The 19735-nt window shown below is 41.3% G+C and overlaps 1 protein-coding gene across 1 annotated transcript in view; it reads right to left on the bottom strand.

The window, feature by feature from the left end:
• The window catches only part of lrmda (leucine rich melanocyte differentiation associated), a 187712-nt gene extending 167977 nt beyond the window's left edge, over window positions 1–19735 (bottom strand). The window contains exons 1-2 of the mRNA XM_079280665.1: window positions 19535–19735; window positions 18882–18982 (exon numbers count right to left, since the gene is read on the bottom strand). Of these exons, the coding sequence (XP_079136791.1) occupies window positions 18882–18982; window positions 19535–19576 (143 nt within the window). The 5' untranslated portion in view covers window positions 19577–19735. The remainder of the gene's footprint in view (window positions 1–18881; window positions 18983–19534) is intronic.

Raw genomic sequence — 19735 nt, 5'->3', positions numbered from 1 at the left:
CCCCCCTGCACCCCTCCCTTCCCTTCCGTGTGCAGAGGCCAGAGTCAAATTTACAACAACTGTCAAAGTCAGGGATGACAGATAAATTAATCTTCTCTTCATGAGTTTACATCCCAGGCATCTGGGCTGCTGATCTGGCCCCTAACAAGCGCAGGGTCTCAGCGAGCTGTCTTTTAAAGCTGATGTTTTCATGGCCAGAGATGAATTACCCTGTCATGAGGATCTATTTATACAGCAGTTAGAGAGGGTGGAGCTCTGGATGCAGGGCAGCGTGATTTCATGGGTTAAGGTCCCCTTGAAGCATCTCTTAAATCTGGTTCTGTCAGACACACATCAGCACCCGGTGAATTTTTGGAGTACTTTTTGTTGAGGATTTTCTTCAACATATGCAGACTTGTTGTTTTCGTCAGACTGGTCTGCTATCCCTAAACTCCTTAGAACATTCCTCCCTACATCGATCCAAAACTTCTCATGATAGTGCCTCCATTAGGGAAATTGAATTACTGTGGAGTATAAAAGCATGTAGAGCAAACGTAATTCACATTCATCATCCCAAAGTCAGACAGGAGATGGAGCACAGGGGATGGAGTTGCCCCCGTGGATCATGGACCCATTATCCAACTCAAACAAATCCAGTGGCTGTAAATGCTGCAAGTCCCACAGGCACTAAACTAGCCTTAACTGACAGACAGGTACATTTTGACATGGCATGACAGCTTTTTCAATTACTGGTTACATTCATGGATATACTCATTTGTGGGGGGGCCTATTTTAGTGATAAACATAAAGCACACGTATTGGTATTCTAGGGAAGTGCAAGAAACTGTGTTAATCTGTATTTTAGTCGGCAAAAATACATTCAAATCAACCTACACCTGGGCGGTATGGCTGCATCTCTTGGAAATGATGAATGGATAGAATACATTGTTTTCCCAACAAAATGCAGGAAGACTAAAGCTTGATTGAAACATATTTTTAGAACTGTGCTTTTAGAATATTGTATTGCAGTACCATGGTTAGCCACTGGGACAATTTGACTGCAAACCTGCAATTATCTTTGTCCCCAATTTGTTCACTATACGTACATTCCATTTACCTCAACTTCTATTCAGATCATCTACTGAACAAGAACATACTCTCTGTTGTGATGAACACATAGAATTCCACAGTCAAACTATTAGAAAGCAAAATTGTTGTGTCCTCAGGGGATGTCTGAGGGAAGTGGCAGGAGATGAGAACGCATACTAGGTACATATTGTTAAAATGGCCAACTGAAAGGTCAATGGTTTTTGTTCACGTACAGCACTGTCGGGCTTGGAATCGGTGTTAAAATAGTCACATGACCCACAACAACTTTAGAGGGACAGTAGGTGTCTGTTTATTCCACTTGAAAGCCTGTGATCATGGAGCTGGGGTTACAAACGTGTAACTCTTTCCTGAAAGTGCGGATGACTTTCCTGTCTATCTCTCTGCCTCTCTTGCTCGCTCTCTCTCTCTCATTCATCTTAAAATTGATTGCTCTGTCACCTGGACTAACACTTTACTGAGAGCAGCCATCAATACTTTTTGTCAAAAACTGCAGGCTGTGCCAGACATGCCATCAATCACCATTTACATAAAACAAAGAGCTTTCTATGACTGCCAGTCAGAGGCAGGACTGTTCTGACTTTGCTGAAGATAAAAGGAGTAGTTTCATAGGTCCACAGAGACACTGACTGCACTACAGGCCTACATGTGTTGTCAATCTCGTACCAATTGCTATTGGTTTGCAAATAGCAAGCAATAAATCAATGAACCACAGCTATTTGATCTCATCCATAAGACCCGAGGTGAGCCTACAGCTTTAAAAAGCAGCCCTTAATAAATAGCCAGGTTAAAGTTTGAATGGATGAAAATAGCACCAATGGGAAATTTACTGGTAAAATACAAATTCCACAACACAGGGATGTCATATTTATAACAATCAAAACTAAGGCGTCATGACGAAATGCAACAGTAACATTTGATTGCTTCACCAGCATCTGTGGTATGTCAATGTCCACCTGGGTTTGAACGAGTTCATGAGTCAAGAGATATGAACGGCATCCACCGCCCATCCGTCCCCCGGTAGACGAAAATAAGCCAGCATTGATATGAAACACACACCGGCCTCAGAGGCCTGGCTCATACATTCACAGCTTCTGACACCCAGAGGAAAGCAAGATTTCATATAATTTATTTAACAGAAGAAATATGGTAATCTCCTTTGTAATTGTTCCCACTACAATCCATATTTCCCAGACAAATACAGTAAGCAGACCAAAAACGTCGAGATAATCTATTCAGCCGATATGGTTTGTTGTTTTGGAAGTAATGTATTGCATAAGCACTAAAAACTGATTCACTTGAAACTAACAAGATTTCTTCTGTTTTGTTCTGACCTAAGGTTGAGCAAAGGCGCATACATGCCTGCCATGCGAGTGTGCATGCATACACACGCACGCACACAAAGAATTCAATTTGGAAACCATCATTGGAGCGCAGAGGAGAACTAGAAATTCATATTGCTATAATGCTCAGATTATCAATCATTCTGACATTTTATTGGCTTTATCACTGTACATACCATTAAAATGATGTCTGGCCCAGATTGTCAGGGGGCACACATTAAACAGGCCAGGATTAAAATGCAGATCCCAAACACCTTCCCCTATGCGGTTGAAATTGCACAGGACTAGGCTGCTGACTTTGGATGTGCTGTCAGCGGAGACATCGCATCAACACGGAGCTGGCCTGACGGGTAGATAGATAGTGTCACACTCAGGAAATGCAGAGGCTCCCCTCTATTTATCACATGCTGTAGTCAGTCAATGCTCTGAAAGAGTGATAACAAATAAGGGGAAGAAACATCTATTAATCTCCCCTTGCAGTCCTAATCAGACATCATTGGCAAACTCCTTTGCGATAGAATGACATGCGGCTTCACGAGGGAACATTTTAATACCAACACTTGTGCTATTAAAAGTAATTTTGGTGGCTCTGAAGCAGTGAGGAAAGCAAATATCCATATTTCAAATGATCTTGACAGTTAAAAGGTTGTTAATGGGCATTTAAATGCTAGTGTTGCTGCCAAGCTGGCAAAGAGAGACATAAAGCAAAAGAAATGTCTCCTCTCTCTCAAAACCTCGAAAGCCATGTAAAGCAAATGTACCTCTCTGCCGCCTGTGTGTACAGCAGGAAAAGGAAAAGTTTCTTAAGAGTTTGTGTAGTCATAAAACAAAAACAACAAATTCAAAACTATTTTATTTTGAGTAATTCATTACATCTGTCACGGTTTTTCACACTTTTTTTTGTTTATTTCTCATGAGCATATGCCAGGAACAATCAGTTAAATTATAAAAGATGGGAAATTGTACTTGGAAAATGCATTCTAGGCAAGCCTCCAGAACAATGAGAGAGCAATGAGTGACAGTTTGTGCTACATTTACATGCACTACTTTACTGTGAGCTTTCTAAAGTCATCTGATGTTAAATAAAAGGATTTACTTGATCGCAGTAATGGACTAAAGAACGACAGTTAGCAAAACTAGCCACATGCAATAAATATTTAAGTGTTTTTGTAGCAATTCATCATGGACTAAAAATAGTAAACTATGGGCAGAATGATTAGCCTACATGTTCAGTGTTGCTTTAAGATGTAAGCGAGTGTAGAAGCTGCATGCACAGAGTCAACCGAACAGTGAAGGGAAATCTCAAGGGAAGAGCTATGACAGTTATGAAGATTGTTTGACTTTGTTTGCCGTCTCAGTCATATGATCAGAAGAAATTATTCGAGTCCCGAGAGAGTTTTTACTGGTATTTAATGGACTGCATGGAGTTGTAGAGGAATTATTTTCAATTTCAGGATTTCATATGTTGAATTTATAGGAGGGCTTCATGATACATACAGTACATACAGGACCTGCTGAGCTTGCATTATTCATCATCACTCCATTCACATTTTTTTCCAGGATTTATACAGCCTCATAGCCCCTATGTTAGTCTTATAGGATAGATGTGGAGAATATGAATTTTACAAATAAACAATCAATTTATTCCACATTTCTGGGTATGATGGGACTGCTACATGTGAAAGTATTTCTGGTCTCTGTATGATAAGATCCATTGATAAACATATAATTTAAATATCTAAAGAGTTAAGGAGCTTTGACAAGTCTTAGATAGATTGACAGTAATCAATGCCTTGGTGATAGATAGGAGTCAGAACATTACATTATGTTCGATCTACGTTATTTCCTCAGTCAGTCCACAAAAGGTTTCCCTTCATGAAGTCAAACTCACATCAAACAATATTCAGGATTTAGGTCAGCGAAACACTTAAATCCCTCGAGTGAGTCAAATCCTACAAAGTCCTGAATGAGCTCTCACCCACAGCATCGTATCTGATCACTTCATCAGTGTTAAACAAAATGGGCAAGAAATGTTGCGAGCATATAGTTTTGATCATGTGCTAGCCTCCCTAATGAACTGTCACAGCGTAAACGCAAATGACTACCTGCCTGTGTGAACCGTACAGACGAACAGACACGAGTCCTCCCGTACAGGCACTTTGAAGCCTGTCACAAAAGGCTTGAGACAGCACTGTTCCTCTCATTAATCTCCCAATAGAGGAAATGAATAGACTGACTGGGCGCTACATTTCTTCTTCTCTCATAAAGAGAAACACAGAGGAGCTTGGAATGAGACTCCACACATTATGAAAGCTATTATCCTCAGCTGCCAGTCTCGGTGAGAGAAAGAGAAAGCTGGTAATCCAAAACTAATAGGCAGAATGAGAGGTGCAAAAAAAAGTAGGGGAGTGGGTCAGATCATCCCTTCTCCAATTACTGACAGACAGTTGAGAATATGAAATGAGACTGAGGAGTGAGAAATATTCATATTTTCTCTGCATGGTATTAAAACCTGACAAAGTAAAAGCAAATTGATGGTGCTTTCAATTTTGACAATCTATCGAATCTGACAAGATATTAAACTGATCTCAAAACACACACTGTCCGTATCGTTGGCAAGGCAAAATAGGGTGTTCTTATCCTGGGTCATAAAAAAACAGATTTATTGCTAAAAAGATCCAAATTGACATTTTCAAAATGACTGTTCCAATCCCTTCCTTTCATCAAATGATCAGGCTAACAGCATAGCCTGATGTTTAGAGCTCAACACTCAACTGGTACCGATCCTCCGCCATCAAATCAGTAAAAATAGCAAGCATGACATCATTTAAACTACTTGATGTGCAGTCAGTCACTGCCAACAAAATCCCTTCAAATCCTTGATGACTGCAGGACACTCATCTATCACACACATCAATCATCAGAGAGTCTGCCAAAAGGTCATTGATGGTTCTAATATTACAGACTAATACACAGATATGACCAGAGCACACACAGTATATATTGCTTTGAAAGAAAATACAACATTCTGTTTTTTTTATGATCATTATTAGAATAACTATAATTCTAAGCTTTATGTTTAATATAAATGTATACTACATTTTTGACACCCTGAGTTCTCTCCAAGATCTCATCTATTTTCAGTTAAAATAATGCACAACCACTAACTTGCATCACCAAGAACACCCCATGAGAAATGTAGTCATACAAGCCCTTTCTTTCGCTTCCGGATATTCTTTTTAATTCTGGGTACCCCGAGCATCCTCCACTGGCTCTACAACTTCAAATACACACCTCATGAAAAAATCAGGAGGCCTGTCTGACATGTGTCCCCGTGCCCTGATGGCATGCCAACACCAAAGACCAGCATTGATTTTCTGTAACGCGCGGTCGGATTAGCCCTCTACAGGGATTAGCTGCCTGTGCAAGGCCTCGGGGTTCGCTATAAAACTAATAATTAATTCAAACAGCCAGGCCCATGGAAGGATACACTCACTACACGTTCCCAGAATGAGGGGGTGAGTATGAGTGACGGACTGTCTGGCACTGCGTGAAAGGAACATCTGTGTGTATTTATAGGCCTTCTGTATATTCAACTCTGTTCTGTACACCTTCTTATACGCCAGCGCTACACATCTATAATAGTTAATGCTGAAGATGAATACGTAGTGTCAATGAGAAGTATTAAACCATTAGGGTTGGTGTAAAGGCTTAAATTGTCGCATGGCCTCATCAGTAGCCAATTAAGATCGACAGGGACGTGCTTGGCTGATAAGATCAAGCTGACATGAGCACACGGTCCAACTCACGCCATTCAGAAGTCACAAGAAAAGGTCATAAAGATACAGCAGCACTCAAGAAAGCCATAAATGTCTGCAAAAGACAGCAACCATGCTGTTCCTGGGCAGACTGTTTGGGGACACCGGGCTGGATAATCTAAGTGCAAACAAAGCCAGCAGTTGTTTCTAGGCCATTGGAAAATATCAGACTCTAAGAGGATTGTGTATTAACACTGTTGATTCATGAATTAATCATTTTATTCATACAATAATCTGTAATATGAAGTCACAATATGTAGAGAAGAAAAACATATCTGAGTTACATTTCTATATGACATAAGAAGTGCTGATGAAGAAAACACCCAAATGAACAGGCCATGTGTAACGTATCAAACAAGGCCACCATGTCCCCACAAATACAGCAGTTCCAATCACAAAACTGTGAACTATCACCTGAGAAAAAATAGAACAAAGACATTACACTGCTACTAAATCTGGGCTGGTATTCGTCAACTGCATTATCAGCAGGTCACTTGTGGTTTCTAGTCCTGCCTTCATATTCTGAGCTGATCTCACCTTAAGAGGCCAACAAAATGAATGTTCTATAGCAGGAAGAAAAACCACAACGTTTTGATGTGTGAAAACATCAAATCAAGACACATTGCTACATTTTCGTTTTTAAAAGCTGAACCTTTGCTCCGTTTGGGCCTAGTGTCCCCACTACTGTGGCGTTTTACAACCGCTAAAACACAGACATTTGAAAACGCCGCTGAAGCCGTTTTACTTTGAGGGCTCCACAGTTGCATTTTAGAACGGGCAGAAACGGAGACCTTTGAAAACGACGACGCAGACGTCCACGTTTGCTTCGTGATTGAGTCGCATCAGTCACCGTGTGTTTTTCCCTATCACGTGATCAAAGGATGGAGGCAAGCTAGTATTTAAGCACTTTGCGATAATTCCCGTGTCCAGCGACGATACCAGCCCTAAAACACTAAAACGCTCGTCTGGACGGAGATGTGTTTTGGCTTTAAAAAGCCATTTCAAAACAAAAAAACATAGTAGGGTATATATGCATATTTGCCTTTTAACAAATCCATGTTGACATATTAGCTAAAAAAGTGCTCCAGTGTTATTACAGCTGCATAAATCCATAGGCTATTTAGAAAACAACATCTGTGACAATGTAAGTGGTATGTTGGTATGATTAACATGGTATGTGATGACTGACAACAAATACTATATCTCGATCCACTGATATGGATATGGTTTCTAAAAATGTAGGCCAACCGCTGACACAATGACTCTCATATGAAGAACTGAATCTCCTCAAGTTCACCATTGTGGCAACCTTTCACATGCATTTCCTTCACAAAACAATTACTAATTTACAATCAACCAAACAATAAAAACAGCAGCTGCCTTCTTTTTATTATCATAGTAAAGCAATATTTATTTGTGCCATGCAACCATATTGTGTGAAATGCAGCAGTCTCCTTGGCAATGGTCTTGTTTGTTTACAGTTAGTATGCATCCAAATGCCTTGGAATCAATGTGGTACGATTTATTGACATTGAAATGCCTGTACATATGTATCTAATACTCCCAAAAACAACAGGCCTAAAGCTGTATGAATACAAATGTCTGAGGACGGATGTGTGGTTTACTTGAAGCGAAAGAAAAACAATTAAAAACCATCACAAAGTTGAAGCATCTCATTGTTATCATCCCTTGTTTTTACCTATAGCTACCAGTAAGGGCTGCCATAGTCCGAGAAGGTAAAGGGATTTCTCCTTCTCTTCACAAGACTTTGATCTGACTGACACACAAACGGCCCTCAGATCACAAGTCTACAGACCCTGTCGGGCCTCTCTGGCTGGTCTGCTTGTACATGTACACTTCATCCCTACGAGGATTCCTTACCCTCCTCCCACTTCCCTTCGTCTTTCCCTTTATCCCTTCTTCTTCGTCCTCCTCCTCCTCTGCCGTTTGGTGTTTTGAAACATCTGAGTACAGACATGTTCTGAGCTTTGGAGGACCCAGGGGCCCGAGATCCAGACAGAGGGAGAAAATAAAGAAACTCTACCAGTGCCCACGGTGCAAAAGCTATCTCACCATTATCACTGGGGAGAAACTCTTAAACATCACCAAATGTCTGGACAGACAGAGAAGATCAGAAGACAATGTGCTCTGTTGTTCACATAATCATGCTGTCAGCTAATGGTGCAGTCAGCAGCTCACAGTTGATGCATTTATCCTAATGGATAGTGTTTTATGAGGGAAAACAGAATAAGAATACTGTCCTATGCAGACTGCTGGCCCCAAAATGGAAGGGTTGTTCCTTGTAGTTTTCCAGCACAGACGTGTCAGCAGCACGGACATGAAACATGCTGTCACTGTTTCTTATCTCAATATGTCCCTGGGTGGAAAAGTGAGGCAACAGCTTACTGATGTCTTGCAGCCGGCCTGACCATTAAAACATATTTCCATGCTGATGGATGTCAGATGTAGCCTTAAAAATAAAAAATAAATAAAAAACATAGCTTGCTCTTGATTTCTGAGCTCATTCCCAACTACAGTTTTCTAAACTTATTCTCCATGCTTTGCAAATGGAACAAGCACACGTAGACTGTAAACAAGTTAAAATAATCGAGGAAAGGGGAGAACAAGAGTGCAGCCGGGTGAGAGCACAGGGGCCGTTATCTCCCACAAATCTTCCTGTCTGACCAATATTGAGCTTTTGGGGATGGCGGCTTGGAAGGACAGTCAGTGGTTTTTATAAGTGAAAGCTGTGAAAGATGTGAGTGAGTTTATCTTAAATGGAAACAGGAAATGAGATACAGCTGTGCTGAGAATGTGGCACAGCTGTCCATGGCCAGAGATGGGTTAAGCATTCTACAGGAGTGAGCGAGAAAAACAGGGTCTCACCCAGAAAAGGCCATTAGGGGCCTTCTAAATTGCAGAGTGAGCAAAAAAAGGTGGCCGGCCTGCATGTACTGTAGTTTATCACTTCAACAATGGCAAACCATGATTAAACCTGACTCAAAGCATGGAGATTAAAATGTATTATATTAGTCCCTCGTCTTCACTCAGATGTAACAGCAAATTATTTTGTAATAATCACGAGGCCTTCAAGAGCTGTTATCTCTAATAACAGCTTCCAACTGCATTTTATGGTCACATAGGATTTATTCATCAACTGACAACATTTATCATGCAGCCCTCTTAAAAAAAAATCATCCCCTCAAATTCAAAACATGGCAAGAACTGCAATCATCCTCTAAAATCTTGGCATGAAAACACCCATGTATCTGTCTTCACTTTTCACCCCTGGGCCCTCTCGAAAAGACAGAGATTGAAAGCCATGAAGCGACCAAAACTGCCTGGACCAAACCAAAGGAAGCTCCTTTGTTCCTCTTCCAAAACAGGCTCCAAACCTTCCCCCCCCCCCCCCCCCTTTTTTTCCATTTGGGACCCGGCCAAGGGAAGTAGAAGTATGGCTGCCCCTCTCCATGCTCTCTTCTAATATGTTCCATGCCTTCCAGTTGCTTACATCATCTATCTGGGAGATGGCTAAGTGTGATGGGGTGAACATAAACAGTGTTTGAGTTATGGGCTAAAAGAGACACAGGTTGTGTCTCAAACATAAGTTGGCGCCCTCTTTCCTTTTTTTTATGAGAAAATGCTGAGAGCTCCTAATCGCTGGTGGCTCTCCTGAATGACTTTCCATGTATAACATACTTTTAAACCAGCGCCGCAGAAGGAGGACTGAAGAGAAGGAGCAGCTTCACAATGTCAAAATTCACCCACATCGTCAACTTCAAGTGGCAAGCTTGTTATTGACAGCTGAGTGCCAGTCCTAATCATCTCCCTTTTAAATGCTTGCTTAAAAATGCACACTCAAATCGCCTACTTACTAAACATGTCACTACTGAATTATAGATCTGACTTTTCCCCCCCTTCTCATATTTACATGGTGTTTCGGCAGAATATGTGTAGCCGTTGTAAAGTATTTAATAAGTCTTTAAATATGCACAAGAGTTAAGATCTTAGCCAGTGCGTGTACAGTACAGATGTTTACGCAATATCAAAGACTCTGCTCTGCCCATCAAAGTGAGTAAGACACATGGATGGTTTGTTTTTCACTTGCCAGAATAGAAAAGGGAGTATGTCCACTCGGGCCCCATCAGGTCAAATCATAAAGATCCATCACTGGCTTTGCACTCTGGTAAAACGCTAAGGAAACATATTGTAGATTTTAAGACCCTTTTTATTCAGCCAGACTGTGTACTAAAACTAATTGGATTTCTGTCAATGGAAAAAAAATATATTCCTGGGACAGCTTTGAACTCAATAGCTCTCGCTATCCAACTGCACTTGAGGGAGTGGGACCTTGCCACATGCCAAGCACCAGGGAGGAAAATGAAATCGGTGGTCAACATAAAATATTAAAATAGCATGGTATCGAATTTTTGAAAAATGATGTCAGGGTGGCTCATTATGGCCAGCAAGGCAGTGAATTAAGCTATATTTAGTGGGTGATAATTGAAATCATAGCTGCAGTCATTACCACTGACAAGTTTCTAAATAATACCCAATAAATCCACTCTTTTTAGCAAGGACCCTGTGACAGCTGGCAGTGCTGAAAAATATAAAGTAGAGAAACAGAATCTCTTTTCCTTTCTTTCCTCTCTCCCTTCCTCCCCCCTCTCAACCCTTCTTTCTCTCTCTGAGAGCCAATAAAATGTCAGCTTTTATTCTCCGCCTCCAAAGTGTTGGCTAGATGTCAGCAGACCCTTCTAAAGCTCTGCCACTGCAAGCTGAAGGCCTGTAAATCTCTGTGTCAGTGGCACGCCATCCGTCTTGGGATATACAATAAAAAATGTGACGCAGTCATAAAAGGAATGGCATCGCTGCCCAGTATATGTAATGTGAACAAAAGGAACATAAAGATGTTCCATTCCATTCAGAAACCGAAACCACAAGATGGCCTTATATTGAAGAAGAGAGGAGGATGTGGATTGCCCTAGAAGGTTGATGGCAGCTCCTGACAGTGATTAACAGATGGTTCCCCTGCCATCAGTGGACTTTTGTTGTGCTTTAACAGAGAGATAAAGATTTATATACATGTTATACGGAGGGTAAAGGACTTGTGGAGTTGATCGACTAGCTGCTCCACTGTGTAGCCAAAGCCTGATATAGCTTATCCCTCAGTAGCGTGGACCTCCATTGTTTCCCAAAAGCTATTAAAAACACATCAATGGGCCACACTGTTGCAGTGGGTGACATGCTCCTCCATCATGATTAACGTAGACGCTGTAGCTTATTTTGATCCACTGCCACCTACACTGTCCTGCTGCTGCTGATACTCAATAGAGCACCAAATGTGTAATCATCCGCTGTTGAAAGTAGTCCCGAACAAATGCAACATTTGACGAATCTATATATTTGTGACCAATGAAATCTTCAGTAAAAATCAATGGGACAGAGTGCCACCTACGAGGGTACGGAAGTTGGAAAGTAGAAACAGACGCTTACAGTGTTGATCTTGGACTTTTCACAGAATATTGTTGATAATCCTAAACAGATTTTGCATCATACTATTCCAGTACATTTGGTCAGTTATGTAAATATCTGCAAACACAGACACGAGTCTACCAATCTTTATCTTTATTGTTGGTTTCTTGACACTCAACAACTCTTGGGAGAATTGATTGCACTGTTGCATACATGCGCACTTCTGCAATGCTGGGGGCAACATCAGGGATTGTTGCGCAAGGTCACTGGACAGTTTGTTGCCATGTTAACACTTGTCACTTCCCGACACAAGCCTGGCAGAAGTAAGTATGAAACTATTTCCACTGACATGACTTATCCAAGAGTGAAACCACATCAGGAAGCAGAAAGCTGGAAGACCTCGATGGTGTGATCTACTTACTCCACTCAGCCTATTATTTGAGCTTTCTTTGTTCTTACTGACACCAAGGTAAATACTGCTGCTTGTGAAAGTGCGGTTTTCCCCTTTAAAACCTACATTCATACTTTAATTTCCATTGAGAAGACTGACATGGCTTCACAGACTGTAGATGTAGTCCATCAAACACATACTTAATGAAGAGTATGTGTTGGAATGTTACTCATAGTCCAAATGCAGCTCGAGTTAACTCCCAGGCCAGATGTATAGGAACAAATCAAAACATTAGATGTGAAGAGAACTCCTTTGCTTCAGAGCAAATGTACCACATTTAATGAGATCCATTGGGGAGGATAAAATGTGCAGTTCATCTGTAAACATCTTCTACCCTACAGGCCAATTTTTACTGAAGCAAATTTCGCTTAAGAATGAAAATACATTGCTGGACAAAGAAAACACAAAAACAAAACAATGGACGTAATGAAGGCCACATTATTGCGGTTTGGTTGCAATTTGTGGAAGAGCTTTCAGTCGAATACAAGTTGTCTATTTCGCCAAAGAAAGAAGACAGATTTTAGCTGGCTTTTAGTTAGATTGGAAGATTGCTCTCTGAATTTTTATTCGTGGGATGCCCATGATGCAACGTGTTACAGATCTATCTAAAAACAGTCAAATTGAGACTGTCCTTGAGCCAACACATATGACACAAACAACGCACAAATTACTCTTTGCTGCTTTACAAAAGGATTCAGTAACTCAGGCTGGCACTGGATAACTGTTTAAACTGCATAAACTGCATAAAAGAAAATTCAGATATAACCTCAAATTGGAGATATGGAGGAAAAGGACAAGCCATTTATCAAGCATAACACCTTTAGCTCTTTGTCATGCCATCACTTTCCCAGGAGTAGTACATCATTTAAAAAAACATCCCAGTGAAAATTAAAAAGGTTCTCCCCCCCCAATACCAAACAATACAAAATATCAATGTTCTTGATATGAATAACTTATTTCCTGCCAGACCATGTCCCTCTCATCTTTCTGGTTTAATATCTTCAGGCTGGGAGAGCTCTGCATCCTCCTTAATTTATGAGACACAGATCAGGTTATCCTAGAATATGGGCCTAAACAGGCCTGATAGATCGGATATGTAATATATTTCCTCAGCAGAACAGAGTGCGCCACCACTATAACCAGACACACACACACACACACACTTTACGCTCCCAGTTAAGTGATTTGAGGACTTCATACTGCCAATGTTTCATCTCCTCTCCTCCTAACTGACACTTTATCTGCATACCAGCATCTCTGAAGATTGAACACTTAAGCAAGACAATGACAGGCTCTCTTGCCGTTGTCACTTCTCATTCTAGGACTGGTCTAATGCCTCTTACTGGGCTTCTGCCAATAACAGCCCCCCCCCCCCCTCGCCTCTGCTGTCCCCCTCACCATCAAACAACCAGAGTCTACCTAGCTTGGATAGAAAAGGAGCACTTGATGTCTGTGACACTCATTTGTCAATTAGCAGGCCCCTTCCTGTGTTGACATACAGCAACTTGAAAGACGGAGCGGTGCCTGTGACGAATTAAGAGAGACAGATGAGTGAGGCATGAGCGGCGGAGTAATACTATAATGTTCCTTAGATATGAATATAAAACGACACAGCTGACAGGCCATACAAGGTTTTATTTCATTTCTCAGTGTACCAGGCCTCCCTACTTTGTCTTCTTTGTTCTCTTTTCATCAGACTACTTACATCTCATTTTGACAGCCGGGCGACATTTAGAGCACTTTCGTTTTAAAGCGCGAGTTAGCATACTTGATTTGTCATTAAAATGCAAAACGCCTGCCATCACCAACATAGCCTGGGTGAGCACATACCACCTCAGACACAGGCACACACGTACTTCACATGTACACATAGTGTTCAACCACATGTACAGGTAGCTTAGGCTATCTGCAATGCAAAAGTGCAGCGTGGACCTGCCTTTCTTAATGAGAGGCTGAATTTCAACTTAAAAGTCTAATGTCAGGAGTTCATCTGTACACCTTATTCTTCGAAGTATAAATTAATTAAATATCTATATGGTCAGAAATTAAAGGCCGCTGCCTTCCTCCAATTTTGTATCAACCAAAACCTGACGATGTTTAAAATAGTGGAATGTATTTAAATGCTCTACTTGTGTGGCACTGGGGGAAAAAACAAAACAAAGCATGAGAATGGTACGCAAGCTAATTAAGGCATGCCATTAAAAACATTATTCATGTTAACAACAAGATGTGTTTAATCTGTCCGGTCTGACAGTAGACAGAATACAGGTCAGCCGCTGCAGGAGAACACTACCAATGATGGAGGAGAGAGTCAAGTACCAGTGTTACGGGTTAAGTGGTTTCCGTGTTAACTGGTGACTTTCAGCTCAATGCATCAGTGGTTGCAATACAATTTCAGAGCATACTTATCTACTTTGTTTTGGAGTCTTAACCTTTAGTGAAACTGTGGTACCATTAAGGATTATTCAATCACACACAGGACTTGACACTATTGTGCAAAAATGATTTCTGATCAAATAACTATTCCAGTTCACCAAACTCCGGCTCATTTCAGGTGTGCACACAAGTGAGTATTTCTCCAATGTTGTACACATTGAACAGAAGATTAGAAATGCCTTTGTCATAGCGTAGTTCAATACAACACCAACAAAACCTACAGCCACCAAAATGATGAGAGTTGAATCCTACAATGGGCATTATTGCAAGACTGTTATATTTTAATAGTTTGTACAGATGTTCTCATTTTTGTGTCCATTTTAAGTTCTACTGTTGATAGCATTTGTTTAACAGATGAGATCAACTGGAATGACTACAATTATAATCAACCGTAGCAAATATTTGACAGTTGTTTCAAACATTTCGCATGGAATTTAACATTACATGTGCAGTAATCAGGTATCACATGTGTTGAGAGGACCGGTGATAGAAAGATCTAATAGCTAAAACAGATCTCAGTCAAATAGAGCAGGCTTCACTTTCTAGTTCGGTTTAGGGTTTCACAAAAGCTGCCATTGCACAAATGTGATTTGTTTATCAAGAGGGCCATGTCAGATCTGAGTAGACCGGTTGTCACTGTTCGAACAACATTAGGATTCATCCTGTGACTCACAGACATGTGTCCTCCTCAAACCTCATGGGTCCAGGGTTGCAACACTGCATGTAACAGACGCAGGCACCCAGAGTGCACCCCAGTCAGAGAAAGGAACCATGTCAAGACAGCACATGCCCACTCAGTGCATTGTGTGCACACCTGACCTGGAACAAAGTGGACGACACAATACTATCCAAGCCTGTCCTGAGACAGAAATCTCCCTGTGAGCCACACTTCTCAACACATTGATGAGACAGGCTGACACGGCAGCACACAGAGGGAGAGGTGTGGGTGTGACAGCCCGCTACCATAATTTCACCCTGCCATTACCTGCCCAGCCACTCACAGTTATGCTCACAGAGACAGATGCACAAACACTGCATGTGAGCAAACATGCACAAGCATGCACACAAACACAAACATATGTGCAACACACACACACACACACACACAAAAAAAAAACACGCAGGACTCAGTTAAAGGTGATGCCAGTACATTTCTTCTCATTGTGACGCATTGTCAGGTTGCCGGATGAGCGTTGTCAATTGAGCTGACAGAAATAAGCATATTAGCTACAACAAACTCTGGCAATGTCTCTCTCTCTCTCTCTCGAGTTGAGTCAAGCAGCATGGAGAAGTGCACGATGCTGAAGGCAGTGCACAGAGTCGCCATAACACGCACATCTGTTTGCACCTGGTTAGCTTGAGCCGACACTGAAACGAGGTCATGGTGTCAATACACGAATGTCTCCGCTATCTTGACACGTAATGTCGAAGCTATGAGGTGAATCACGATATAATATTGTGATGTATGGCTCACGATAAATTGTGATTCTCAACAACTTTATATTGCAATGAAGCTTAAATGTTTAGCTTAAATATAATGGGCTTTGATTTGGTCCTCACCACCAAACTAGGGCTGGGCGATGATTCAATATGATAATTTATCATATCATATCGTGATGAAATCATATATCGAGATATCTCGACACATAATTACAACATCTAAATAGATAATAACAGGTACATTCTCACTCATGAAATCGGATTACTTTGCACTGAAGTCTTTAATTAAATGAGAAAACACTCAGCACTTCTCATATGTCAAGTATTTACTTCATGCAAGAGTATAAAAAAAGTATTTATTCACTGAATTACCAGAAAACATTTCTATATCATGATATATGTCGGTATCAAGATATGAAATGAACTATATCCGGATAGAAATGTTTGGCCAAAGAGCTCCATAAGCGCAGCGGCACAAAGAGTTCACGGGCTATTTTTTTTTTCAGGAAAAGTTTTTCACCATTACGCTGCGAGTCAGGGGCCTCGGTCTAATAGGTGCATTCTTACAGGGATCAAAGCTACTGAGGGGGTGGCTATGCCTTAGTTAGCATATAACTTGATCACATGTTGAGCTGCTTATTGAATTTCACAGCTCCACCCACCCGTGACCTCCCCAATGGTGTCATGTGAGCACAGACAGACACCAATAGCAGCAGAGAGCACATTTAAGAGAGAATACTGGATACATAAGTCTGTGATGTGAGTGTGTGGAAGGGTGGAAAGGTTTGCATAACCACCCTAACAGGTCAGTGATGTACACCGGTACTTTATAGAGACACAGTGTTCACGCTGTACTTACGAATAGGAGACTACGTTAACTTGCAATGTCGAGGTTTTCAATGTGAGCCACTTAAACACACTGTGTGTAGAGGAGAAAAAGATGAAGCGCCATGTAACAGATCATTTTGCCCACCAGCAAAAAAAAATCAATCAATAGCCCATTGATATGAGCCCCAAACGGTTCGTGCACCACTTCATTGCTTCTGCACCACTTCTCTGCCAATACCGCCCTTTGAAGTTTAGTGATGATATCTGACATCTGAGATCAGCCAAACTGAAAATGAATAATGAATTAGTAATATGCGATTCATAAATATTTGATTCGTACCATCAAGTCCGTAATGTGACGGGTTCAAAGGCGAGGAACATAATGCCAGCCTTGAAAAGACACACATAAGGGCTGTTTCAGTCAGATTCCATGAAGCCGTTTGCAGCACGTGAAACATCACTTCCTTGATGCCAAGACATCTATTACCTCGCTATTCAATTGTTTTGAACCACACACATAGCAGCCATGATCGAACGGCAATCATTCTGTGCACAGAGTAAAGATTCCTCAAAAGGTCTTCCAGTTAGTGCAAGTTAGAGTACAAGTCCACTCACTAAATGTTTGTTTTCCCAATTGCAGAGCTTAAAGTGAAACATATTTCTGAACATCGGGGTTTGCGTCTGAAGAAGTCACTAATAGAAGTGAAAAATCATGCACACCACCTCTAGAATTCGACAATACACGGCTTCCATCCCTTATATGAACAAACAGCATCACAAAAGTTCCTCATGAACATAGACGCTCACCATTGACCACATGTTTGTGGTGCCACACACCTGACGAATGTATAGTGCACACCAAAATGTTGGAAATACAATAAATATACCAGCACTAAGGGACACTTATACAGTGTTTAAAGACAACACTAATGTAGTGTTCACACTGCACAACTTGCTGTCTTGAGGACACTTCTGACTGACCGGGGACGGTGGGTCACACACACAACAACATCTTTCACCAGGAGGAATTAGATGATTATGCCTCCAAACTACGTTTTGTCCCGGAAATACACACAAGAAGTGACGCAGTGAATGACGTGATACCATGCACATGGTCATGCTTGTTGATGTTGTCGTTGGCACACGATTAAGAACAAGATCGATTGTTAACAAGGTGACACTGCTCGACAAAGCATAAAAATAAATCCGCAGAAAACAATCCTTGTCATCATTTACCTCATACAAGCAAAACTGTGTGCACACATGAAGTAAATATTTGAGTCAGTCGGTCTTGGCTCATATTTTTTCCTGGTACTGATGTTAGTTTTTTTTTTCCAGCATCTGGTTCACAGTCACACAGCTACACACATCCACAGTGCCTTGCTCAAAGGAACTTCAACAGTGGGTTAATTCATTCATTGACCCCAAACTGATTTTTCCAGCTGCTCTGAACACTGTGTGTAACTGGGGGATTTTGCAAAATGACACAATGTAAATCAGTGAACTATAGGACTCCATATTTCCAGCACTGCCTCGAGACAAAAAATAAGCTCTATTGAGATGCCTTCATGGCCTGACAGTCATGAAACAAAAGCACCTCATAACCATCATCTCCTTTCTTTGACTTGCCAGATCAACTGTGCTAGTCCTGCTGCTGAAATGGCAGCCGCCTCTGAAGCAGCTGCCAGGAGGTGCTCCTTCATGTCCTGACAGAGGGATCTTTTCTTCCATTTGCCCCCAAATTAGCATGTCACATTTATCGATCACGCCTTTTATCCTGTAACAGCGAGTCACCAGCCCAGCTCTAGCATTCATTCAGCTCTTTGATGTCATGATGACACTCTGACCACCTACGGAACAAGGGCACACATTCAATTGCACCTCATGTAAAGATGCATGTCTCCCAGTAAAAGACTGAGAGTGAGAGAGAGAGAGAGAGAGAGAGCGAGAGAGACCATGTGCATCCAGGTGATTAGGTTTGTTGCCTTTGCATCTGTCATCTACCTGAGCAGGTTGAAGCTGAGATCCAGCCTTCTTGCAAACTGGCCGAATGTGTCTCCAATGAAGTCTGGGATGTCCGTGCAGTCATGTCCGATGTAGGAAATCTTTAAGAATAACAAAATAAAACAGTGAGATTAGCAATAACAATAGCACCCTTAACATGAGCGGAGCAAAATGATATTGTGTCAGGATGCTCCACTTTTATTGAGATAAGATACAGCATCTAATGATATCAGATGCTGTATCTTATAGTTACATGTAATGCTATGATGCAGCTCATCATTTTGCGAATAGTTATTGTTTGTCTATTTGCTTTCCAATGATCATTGCATGAATTGCACACAACTTCAACACTTTAAAACATACGATGATGCTTTAAGTACACTTTATGACATGATATTGCTGCTTATTGAGGACATTATTCTGCCAGCAGTGAAGTTGTGGGAGGAACTGCAACACTGAAAGTCACGACCGTAGCGTTAGCTGCAGCGTGTCACATGACATCTGTGATGTCGAGGAAGTAAACGAAACCCTTTCGGCATTTTTCACCGGCAAACTCCACTTTTTTTTTTTTAACAGTCACTGATTAAATATAACTGGGGCAAAGCAGAGAGCTGTGCAAAGTCCGACACTAATACTTTTCAAAGTAAACTTACTTGAGTCCCATTCAAAGCGACCAACGACTCGTTATGTGCCATAACTTTCTCCTGGCGATGACAGCGCGGTCGTCTCTGTGTCTCTCAGATGCGCTGTTTGAGTGGAAACACGCTGTGATCAGCAGTAAATAGTGGTGTTTGTGGACGTATCGCCCCGGCTGCTTTGGAGATCTACTGGCGTTTTCCAAATGACTTTACAGT

Source organism: Melanostigma gelatinosum (assembly GCF_949748355.1).
Source record: "Melanostigma gelatinosum genome assembly, chromosome: 12".
NCBI classification, from domain to species: Eukaryota; Metazoa; Chordata; class Actinopteri; order Perciformes; family Zoarcidae; genus Melanostigma; species Melanostigma gelatinosum.
The sequence above is the reverse complement of the archived record's forward strand: the minus strand, read 5'-3'. Positions and strand labels throughout refer to the sequence as shown.